We start from the raw sequence: 10394 nt of genomic DNA, 5'->3' as shown, positions 1-10394 counted from the left end.
GATGGGACAGTGTGGGGAGCCGTACGGGTGGACGATGGGGGAAACGGTGGGGGACGGAGTGTTTGGACGGGGTGTGTGTGGGGACAGCTTGTTGATACACAGAGGGAGCTGGCCTGTGGGGACGGCACACAGTGGCCCTGGGATTCCTGCCCCTGCCCTCACTTGCCGGGGCCCCTCCCCAGGCTCTGGCCCAGTTGTCCTGCTGGTCTTGCCCTCCCCAGGCTCCGGGTACCCACTCTGTGCCTCCAGTGTCTGTGCCCCTTCATCCCTCGGTCCCCTTCCACCCCACCCCTCCTGCAGTCAAGGGCCCCTTTCAGCCTGCCGAATCTGGGCCATCCCCCCAGCCCACCGCCCTGGGGCATCAGTGAGAGTAGGGGTCAAGAGGCTGGGAGGGAGGGACCACCAGGAGGAGGGGAGGAAGGGAAGTGGGGCAAGAGGGAAGGAAGCACCATCCGGGCTCTCACAGGTGGAGCGGAAGGGATGGTGGTGAGGAGGCCCAAGGGTCTGACAACACCCCACTCCTTGCACAGCCCACTGCAGCCTCACCCTCAGGGGACAGAGTGCTCCCCACACACCCCGCTGCAGCCTGGTCCTCAGGAGACACAGCGCGCCCCACACAGAGCCTCGGGCCACTGTGAGCGCCCACGTGCCCCCAGGGCCAGGGTCAGCAGGGACCCCTCCCACCCTCCACGCTGCCCCCGCAGCCTCCTCCGGGGCTGGCGCCTGGGAGTGGCCCTCTGTTCCCCGCGGAGCCTCCTCCGCCCAGCGCCCTGCTTCGCCAGAGATAGTGTCTTTGATGCTCTTTTTCCACCGTCTCAGTTTTCTTTAATGTTTTCCCTTCACAGCAAACCCCGGTGTCAGAGCCGGGGCTGAGCGCCAGCTGTCAGGCAGTTTCTGTCTCTGTCATCTTAGCTGACGAGACCTACGCACCGCACCGCTAATATCAGCAGTTTCGTTTTTCCTGTTTTCCATTCATTAGAACAAAATGCTTAGCGCGAAATGTGGTGAATGACCCAGTGACTTAACAAACATCGGGGCTAGGTGGCCAGGCGAGGCTCCTGGAAACCCCAGGACCACCCCCAGCACCGACAGGCTCGGGAAGCTCCTGCAGGAGGAAAGAGGTGGAAGTGAGGCCGCCTCCCCCCCCACCACCTGGGGCCTCCTGAGAGCTGGCCTGAAAGCCCCCCATCCACGCAAGCCCAGCAGGACCACCGAGGGTGTGGGGAGGGGCCCAGCGCCCTGGGTAGGACGGGAGACGCGGGTCACAGGTGCGCCTGGAGGAAAGAGCCCGGAGCCTTGCCACCCACCGCCATCAGGGAGGCTGCCCACCGCCATCGGGGAAGTCTGGCAAGGCAGGGGCCCGCCCCGCACTCGCTGCCCCCAGCAGAGCGGGCTCCGGCAGGTGGTGGTTCAAGCATGCTGACACTGGGACCTGGGCCCAGAGAGGGCAGGGCTGGCCAGGGGAGGGGGCACAGAAGACCCTCCCCCTGCCCAGGGGGCTCCCGGCTTCAGGAAGAGGCAGGAACACAGCAAGAGCCGAGAGCCTCCCCGGGCCAGGGGGGCAGGCCCGCCTCCTCCTCCCCCTGCCTGCGTCTCCGCTCCTCTCCCCTGTCTGTCTCTGTGCAGAGCGTGTCTCTCCCACCAGGAAGAGGGGGTGGGCTGGGGGCGGGGCCCTCCGCCCGCCCGGGACAGCTTCCTCTCCTCTCCTGCGGCAGTGGAGGCTGTGAGCGGCATGCCGGCGGGCGGGCGCCCTGGGCATGGGGACCCCGCGGGCGCCGTGGCCGCTCGTCTGGGCCGTGCTGCAGCTGGGCTGCTGGCCAGGATGGCTCCTAGGTAGGTGGGCCGGGGCTGGGCGGTGCAGGGTCAGGGCCAGGCCTCCCCCTCGCAATCTCCGGCGGGTGGGACCGGGCCCCCGAGGCCCAGCACGCCCCCGGCAGGGTGCTGGGTGGCCTGGGGCTGGTGAAGGGCCCTCTCTGGGCTCCGACTGCTCACCTGCCGTCCTCGCCTGGGGTGGGCCCCGTCCCCCTGGGGAGCAGGCAGGAGGGCCCCGCTCTTGCTGGGAGCCCTGAGGGACGGGCGGGCTCGCGCCCTCCCTGTAGGATGACAGCGCTGGTCTGCCAGAGCCCCAGACCCCGGGCCCACCTGTGTTCTCCTGCGGGAAAACAGACTGGCCATTTCCGTGAGGGCACAGGCTGGACGGCCTGACGGTGTTTCTGTCAGCGGGGCCCCGGCTCCAGTAACGCCCATTCAGCTCCCATCCCCTCGGGGGCCTGGGCCGAGCCCCACTAGGTCTGTGACAAGGCGCCCTGAGGCACAGGGCCAGGAGCGTCTGCAGGGCTTCCAGAAGGGGCCTGGCCCCAGCACCCTGTACAGGCTGTTCCCCGGGAGGCCCTGCAGGCCCATGGCCAGAGCCTCGTGGTCAGGGAGACGCCCCTCCTGGCTCCCCTTGCCCTCAGCTGCCGTGCCAGGTCCTACCGGAGGGGAACACCAGGGAAGGGGGCTCCCAGTCGGCCCTAGGGCCATTCCTCTGGACCTCAGTGGACTCTGGGGGCCAGGGCCTTGGAAGGGCCACGGTGGGGGGGGCGGCCCTGACCCCTTGGCCACCTGTCCTTGACTCCAGTGCGCAGAGCCCCTCAGGCGTCTGTGCCCGGCCCGGGCCTGGCCAGCAGAGTGGGGCAGCCGGACCTACTTGCTCTCCTTCCTCCCCTGGACTTGCTCAACGTGGACAGAGCAAAACTCAAGGCTGTGGGCAGCGGTCCAGGAGCCTGTATTCACAAGGCGCCCCGTGGGGAGGCCTGGGGGTCCAGGCACGGCGTTGGGAGGGGTGGGGACGGGCTGTGTGTCATCCGGGGAGAAGGGCTGAGGCTGGGATGGGGGTGACTTGCCTCCGGTGACCTGCTCCCCTGCAGGGTCCCTTCCCAAAGGAAGGAACATGAGAACGTTAGAGGGGTCAGCGCTGGGGGGCTTGGGACAGCTCCCTTAACTGCTCTTAGCGGAAGTTTTCCCTCCTGCAGCTTGGGGATAAAATGCCTACTGTATAGTGTCATGAGAATTCCATCTTGTAAGAACTGTCTGGCTCTGCCTATGACATACTTTTTCTAAGTCAGATTCTTTATTTTTTTCAACTTACAATCTTGAAAAGTATTTGAAAGATACAGAAAAAGTACAAAAACACAGCAGTGAACACCCTGCACCCAGAGTGGCCAACTGGCGACCCTGGGTCAGTGTGCTGGGGCTGCCGTGGCGACTCCGCCGCAGGCTGGCCACGTGGACCTCAGAAGCCTGTGGGCCGGCGGCTCTGGAGGCGGGAAGTCGGAGGGTCCTCGGGGTCGCAGGGTCCTCTCCGCCTGAGGCCCCTCCCAGCCCCGGGCAGTGGTAGGGATGCTGGGTGTCCCTCGGCCTGTGGAAGCATCACCCCAGCTCTGCTCCATGTCACACGACGTGCTCCATGTGCAGGCCTGTCCATGTCTTTTCCCCAGGAAGGACACAGGCACAGCACGTTAGGGGCCACAGACCAACCCCTCATCTCGACCGATCCTGCCAGCAAAGACCCCGTTTCCCGTAGGGCCGCATTCCGGGGGGCTGCTGAACGCCTGGGTCTGGGGCCGGCACAGCCCACAGCCCTCTCGGTCCACACACAGCAGTCACAGACACCCCTAAGGCCCAGGGCGGTGGCCCTGCTGCAGGCCCACTGTTCAGACGCCCCTGCGTCCTGAGCCTGCCCTCTGCCTGGCCCCTTCCCAGATGAGCTGAGTCAAGGACCCCGCCTCCTCGGACCTCAGCAGGCCTCTCTCTCTCTGGCGTTGTCGGGCCTGGCATTCTTCTCCTCTTTCTGTAATCAAATCTCTATTTCATTTCCGATATGGAAATCCTCAGAATTATGATGTTTTGAGGTATAATTGGCCTGCCTCATCATATTCACTTCGGGCATACCATGTAATGATTTCACATTTGTATATATTCCAAAACGATCATCAGAGTGGGTCTGGCTAACATCATCACCATACACAGGTACCAGTTTCTTCTTGTAAGGAGGACTTTCCAGATCTACTCTCCTAGCCACTCTCAAATACGCAGTGCAGTATTATGAACCCTAGCCCCCATGCCGCAGACCACACGCCAAGGACCTATTATACCTGGAAGCTTGCACATTTTGACTGTCTACACCCATCCCCCCACCTCAGCCTCTGGCAAAGGCCGACCCTGGTGGCTCAGTGGTAAAGGACCCCCTACCAGCGCAGGAGACACAGGAGACGCTGGTTCCGTCCCTGGGTCGGGAAATCCTCTGGAGGAGGAAATGGCAACCCACTCCAGTATTCCTGCCTGGGAAATCCCATGGACAGAGGAGCCTGGCAGGCTACAGTCCGTCGGGCGCAGGGAGTCACACACGCCTGAAGCGACTGAACACGCGCCACTGGCAAATTTCTGTCTGTTCTTCATACCCACGAGCTCGGTTTTTATCTTGCTTTGTTTGGGGGTTTTTGTTTGTTTCTCTGCTTTTTAGATTCCACATATAAGTAAAATCAAATAGCATTTGTCTTTCTCTGTACAACTTACTTCACGAAGTATAATATTCTCCAGGCCCATCCATGTTGTCGCAAGTGACAATACTTCATTCTTTTTTGTGGCCGAGTAGTATTCCGTTGTTTAAATGGACCGTATCTTCTTTATCCATTCCTCTGTGCACGGGCACTTAGTTTGCGTCCCCATCTTGGCTGCTGAAAACGATGCTGCTATGAACATGGAGGTGTGTCTTCTAAGTGAGTGTTTCCTTCACATAAAAACCAAGTGAAATTGGTGGATCGCGTGGTAGTTCTATGTTTAGTTTTTAAGGAGCCTTCATACCGCGCACCGGTTTCCAGTTCTCTCCACATCCTCTCCCATTTGCCATCTCCAGCCTTTTCGATGATGGCCGCCCCGGCAGGTGCGAGGGGCCAGCTCGCTGTGTGTTCTGTGCATTCCCGATTCCTGCTGATCAGTGACGCGGAGCACCTTCCCGTGTCCCTGTGGCCCACCTGCACGCCTTCTTGGGGAAGATGTCTCCTCAGGTCCTCTGCCCAGTTTTTAATCAGATTGTTTGGTTTTTTGCTACTGTTTTAAGAATTTTTTATATGCTCTGGATACTAACCCCTTATCAGATGCATGATCTGCAAGCATGTTCTCCCGTGCGCTAGGCTGCCTCTTCAGCTTTCGATGGTGCCCTTTGCTGCACAGGCGCTCTCTGGTCTGATGCAGCCCCGCGCTCCTGTTTTGGTCTGTCCTGCAGGTGTGGGCATTTCTGAAGGACCCAGGAAGGGCGTGACTGTCCTTCACTTGTAGGAGGTCACAGACATGCTGACCCTTCTTGGGGCACCTGTTGGGGACCCCACTATGGGGCCACTCCCTCCGGGCCCACTGCAAAGGACAGAAAGGCACACCCTTCCCTTTGGGATGAACTGGAGACCCAAGGCAGGGACCCCACAACCCATGCGCAGTGCTTTCAGCACCGCAGGTGGGTGTTGCCCACATCAAGCGTCAGACGGCAGCTGTGAGACGCAGTCTCTGAGGGCACTCAGAGCCCTCCTCGAGGCTCACACCCCACCCCGCACCCAGTCTTCCCCCAGGGTCTCTCCCCACTGACCCTGCTGGGGCTCAGCTTGCTCCTCAACCCTCTTCTCAAAGAGAAAAAAAAGGCCTGGGGCCTCTCGTTGACATTCTATTGCTACAGAAATAGCCAACATTTAAATGTTCAATTCATAAACGATAAGAGCTGACTTCACAGGCGTTCCTACCGCAGAGATAAAGTGAGGCCCCCCGCCCCGGACTCGGGAGGAAGCTCGGTACCACCTCGCAGGCCAAGGCTGAACAGGGCATCGTGCATCGCAGGACCCAGGCCCCTCAGCGGTCCGCCGCCCCAGACTCCCGCCCTGTCCTCCGTCTGCTCTGCGCCTTTTCTGGACTCTTGCTCGGAGGAGCCCATCTTTCTCCCTCTAGGGGCCGCAGGGTACCCCGTGAGGGTCCGCTCTGTGACCCCACATCCCGGCCCAGCCCCCGGGGCCCCTGACAGCCAAGGCCGTGGAAGGCGAGCGCCCCGTCGGAGCTCGGTCCTGAGCACCCAGAGGGGATGGGCTGCCCACGATCACTGCCTTGCAGGCACCACCCTTGGCCAGGCCTCAGGCCCGGCGGCCTCCAGCCACAGCATGAGGCCCGGTAGGAGCAGGGTGGGCATCTGGGAGGAGGTAGCGTTGCGCTGGAGGAGGGGCTGAGAGGCGGTGGGGGTTCACACGGTCCAGACGGAGCAGGGCTTTGTCGGCCACCAGCAGGGACCTGCCGTCCCAGGGCCTGAGCAGGCCGAGGGCAGCTGTGTAGAGACAAGGCTGGCAGCCCAGGGTCCAGCTCATCCAGTTCCGACTCCATGAGGCCCCACAAAAGGTCACAGATGGTGACCGATTCAGGCCGGGGGTGCTGCTGAGGGCCTGACCTGAAGGCGGGCAGGCCCCTCCTACCCAGACACAGGGCCCGCCAACAAATGTCCACGCAGGGGCTCAGAGCAGGGGGCCTGCTGGGGGTGCCACGCAGGAGCAGGCTCACTCAAGGCCTCGGCAGGTGGGACCAGAAGTGGTGTGGGTGTGGCGGGTGGGGGCACAGTCTGGGAGGGCCAGTCTGGGGTGTCCATGAAGCCCCAGACTCAGGCTCGCCGCGGGTGGGAGTCAGGGAGCACCGACCAGGGGCCACGTGCAGAGCAGGGATGGGCTGGGCCAGCAGAACCAGAACCAGCGTTCTCGGCTCCGTACACCACCACCACCACCGCACGGCTTTGACCGAATCTGTGCTCAGCTTGTACATAAAGCAGTGGGGCTGGGTGGGGGGGTCCTCCAAAGAAGCGAGGAGCCGCCTGGAGGGGCACTGGCGGGGAGGGGCGCTGGGGCGGCTGTCCGCAGACCGAGAGCTGGGTCCAGACCGGGCGGCCGCGGGCCTGCCGCTCCCTGCTGCGGCTCTCAGGGCCCGATGTGCAGCTCAGGGGCCACCCTGCACCCTCCAGCCACATGGCCCCTCCTTGCAGAAGGGGCACCACGGCCGCCTCGACTCCAAGGGAGGTGCAACGGATATCTCCCAGGAGGGGTGTCATCCCCCCGCCCAGCCAGCGGGTGGGTGTGAGCCTGTGAGGGCACACATGTACGCGTGTGTCAGCAAGCAGGCCCCTGAACGTGGTGTGGCGTCCCCGGGTGGGCCCTGGCAGGCTGTGGCAGGCCTGGATGGGGGCGTGCAGGCAGAGCTCAGACCCATCCTCAGATGAGCGGCGGCCCGGCTGGCCTCTGAGCACCAGTCCCCGAGTTGTGGCAGAACATACAGAGGGTCTCTCGCTCACCGCCTGGTCAGCAGTGCCCACCGTGGGGTGGGAGATTCCAACAATGAGCCTGTCCTGAGATGGAGCTTGTCCCCCTCCACGGGACGCCCCCAGCGGTTACCCACCCCCGTCTCCCACTCAGAGCAGGCAGGACCCAGGGACCATGCAGCTCAGACTTGCAGGGACTGGCAACTGGGATTCAGCAAGGGAGAGGGTGGAGGCCCTTACCACCTTGGGAGGGGGCAGAAATGAGGGCCTGGAGGTCAGAGGCCCCAGGTCAGTACAGTCAGAGGACAGAGTCCCACCACGGAGCTGTTGGTGAGAGCTGAGCGTTCTGTCCCCGGGGGCGAGCGTCCTGTCCGCTGGGGCGAGCGTCCTGTCCCCGGGGACCAGCACGCTGTCCAGTGGGGGGAGCACGCTGTCCCCGGGGGGGAGCACGCTGTCCCAGGGGGCGAGCGCCCTGTCCCTGGGGGCGACCGCCCTGTCCGTGGGGGCAACCGCCCTGTCCCCGGGGGCGAGCGCCTTGTCCCCGAGGGCGAGCGTCCTGTCCCCCAGGGCCGAGCGTCCTGTCCCCCAGGGCCGAGCGTCCTGTCCCTGGGGCGAGCGCCCTGTCCCCCGTGGCCAAGCGTCCTGTCCCCGGGGACTAGCACACTGTCCCAGGGGGCGACCGCCCTGTCCCCGGGGGCGAGCGTCCTGTCCCCCGGGGCAAGCACCCTGTCCGCGGGGGCGAGCAGGGCATGGGGGCAGAAGCACGTGGAGGAGCCTCCTCGTTGGTGGGGCTGAGGGAAGGTGAGGGGCCGGGGCCGGGGGCTGTCCCTGCCCACCTCACGCCCGCTCTCCCCACAGAGGCCTCCAGCAGGCCCTGGAGCGCCCTCACCTTCTCTCCCGCCCGGCTGGTCGTGCCCGAGGGGGCGAACGCCACCTTCACCTGCAGCTTCTCCAGTAAGCCGGAGGAGCACTTCGTCCTCAACTGGTACCGCATGAGCCCCAGCAACCAGACGGACAAACTGGCTGCCTTCCCCGAGGACCGCAGCCAGCCCGGACGAGACCGGCGCTTCCGCGTCACGCCGCTGCCCGGCGGGCAACAGTTCCACATGAGCATCATGGCCGCCCAGCGCAACGACAGCGGCATCTACTTCTGCGGGGCCATCTACCTGCCACCCCGGACGCAGATCAACGAGAGCCACCCCGCGGAGCTCAGGGTGACAGGTGTGGGCGCCGGAGGCCCTTGCACGGGGCTGGGGTGGGAGCCACCGGGGCAGGGTGGTCTCGGGTCGCCAGGCTCTGCGCTGGGCCTGCATCCCACTCCCAGGACCGTGGTGACACCCGTCCTCGCCCTCCATGGCTGGGAGCACCCTTAGACCCACTGTCCTTGAGGAAGGGGGCTGGCAGTGGGGCCTCTGGGGGTGACCTTGTGCTTGGAAGCCCTGCCCAGGGGCAGGCTTGGAGACCGCGTGTGAGGGCCTAGGACTTCGAGGAGCCGACTGCTGGGTCCCCGGCTCTGACCCCTGTCCTCCGGCCCTGCAGAGGGGGTCCTGGAGCCACCCACGGAGCGCCCCAGCCCCCAGCCCAGGCCTGAGGGCCAGATGCAGAGCCTGGTCATCGGCGTCACAAGCTTCCTTCTGGGGGTCCTGCTGCTGCTGCTGCTGATCTGGGTCCTGGCCGCAGTCTTCCTCGGGGCCACTCGAGGTGATGGGTCCCCGAAGGCACTGCCCCTTGCCCCCTCCCTCGCCTCCTGCCCCAATCCTATCCCCTCTGTGTCCCCCATCAGGGAGGGTCTGGACTGGGCCTCCAGGGCCGGGGGTCCCCTCGGAAACCCCTCCGCTGGGCCTGCTGGGTGCTGCCCCTCCCCTGGGCCTGCTCTCGGGAAGCGGGGGAGGGAAGATAGCCCCCACCATGGCCGTCACCCAGGCTGGACCTCAGCCAGGGCACTGAGCTCTTCTAACCACCAGGCACCCGAGGTGACAGCCGCAGTGACGCGCCCGCGTGGGCGTCGTCTCACCAGGGGCCGCACCTCCTTCCCTCAGATGTGTGGGGGAACGTGCAGGGACCACTGACGGCGTGCCCACTGTGCTCCCGGCGGTGGCCAGAGGAGGGCCGCTGGGCTGAGCCGCACAGGATGCCCAGGAGCCTGCCGGGCCCTGGGGCTCAGACAGCTCAGGTCCCAAGGGGGCTCTGGGGGCTGATGGGGAGGCTGGAAGACCCAGCGCCTTTCTCGGGGCCCAGGGACCCCCGAAGCCCCAGCTCACGACTGCAGGGCCTTGGGCCTCCCTGACTCGAGTACTTCTCTGCAGGGGGCTGCGCCTGCAGGAGCCAAGACCAGCTTCCGGTGAGTGTCCTTCCCTTTGCACCACAGTCAACTGGTCAACCGGGCGGAGCCACACTCGGGGCCGGGCAGCCTCAGAACAGCCACGCCCCTCACCCAACATCAGTGCCTGTTCCAGGAGGGGGTGTGTGTGCGCTCGCAGGCACGCACACACGTGTCCACCCTCGGAGACCGATGACCATCCCTCCCTCTCTCCCCTAGAAGGAGGGCTCCCCCTCTGTGCCGGCTGTCACGGTGGACTACGGGGAGCTGGACTTCCAGTGGCGGGAGAAGACCCCAGAGCCTGCGGCTCCCTGCGTCCCCGAGCAGACAGAGTACGCCACCATTGTCTTCCCAGGCCGCAGGGCGTCCGCCGACAGCCCGCAGGGGCCCTGGCCACTGAGGACCGAGGATGGACACTGCTCCTGGCCCCTCTGACCGGCTTCACCAGCTGGGCAGAGTCCTTCAGACCCTCCGCCCAGAGCCAGGGCTGGCCGCGTTCCCTGGAGAGGCGTGTGGTGGAGAGGAGAAGGGTGGGCCACCGAGGGCTTGAGCCCGGCCCACAGGGACCTCCTGGCACCTGCCAGCACCCGCCAGCCCTGCCTGGCTCCCCTTTCAAGGCTTGCAGCAATCCAGGGGCAGGAAGCGTCACTGTCCCTAAGGGCAAGGGAGTGAGACTCGCCCAGGACCCCAGGCCCAGCCCTGGACTGTGATGCCTGGAGCCACCCTTATACACACCCACTGCCTCCCAGGGGATCCTGG

The 10394-nt window shown here is 64.8% G+C and overlaps 1 protein-coding gene across 1 annotated transcript; it reads left to right on the top strand.

The window, feature by feature from the left end:
* The first annotated feature begins 1757 nt into the window (after positions 1–1757).
* PDCD1 (programmed cell death 1) lies at positions 1758–10070 on the top strand. Its single transcript, XM_052637162.1, has 5 exons — positions 1758–1833; positions 8174–8536; positions 8855–9016; positions 9622–9656; positions 9855–10070. The coding sequence occupies exons 1-5, from the start codon at positions 1758–1760 to the stop codon at positions 10068–10070; spliced, it is 852 nt and encodes a 283-aa protein (XP_052493122.1).
* The last annotated feature ends 324 nt before the right edge of the window (positions 10071–10394 follow it).

Source organism: Budorcas taxicolor, chromosome 3, assembly GCF_023091745.1.
Source record: "Budorcas taxicolor isolate Tak-1 chromosome 3, Takin1.1, whole genome shotgun sequence".
Taxonomy (NCBI): domain Eukaryota; kingdom Metazoa; phylum Chordata; class Mammalia; order Artiodactyla; family Bovidae; genus Budorcas; species Budorcas taxicolor.
The sequence above is the reverse complement of the archived record's forward strand: the minus strand, read 5'-3'. Positions and strand labels throughout refer to the sequence as shown.

What these genes read in the sequence shown, in the direction of transcription:
- PDCD1 (XM_052637162.1), top strand. Translation starts at nt 1,758, where the DNA reads ATGGGGACCCCGCGGGCGCCGTGGCCGCTCGTCTGGGCCGTGCTGCAG. An exon ending in CGCGGAGCTCAGGGTGACAG is followed by an intron (nt 8,537 to 8,854) that starts GTGTGGGCGCCG and finishes CCGGCCCTGCAG; the next exon opens with AGGGGGTCCTGGAGCCACCC. An exon ending in GGAGCCAAGACCAGCTTCCG is followed by an intron (nt 9,657 to 9,854) that starts GTGAGTGTCCTT and finishes TCTCTCCCCTAG; the next exon opens with AAGGAGGGCTCCCCCTCTGT.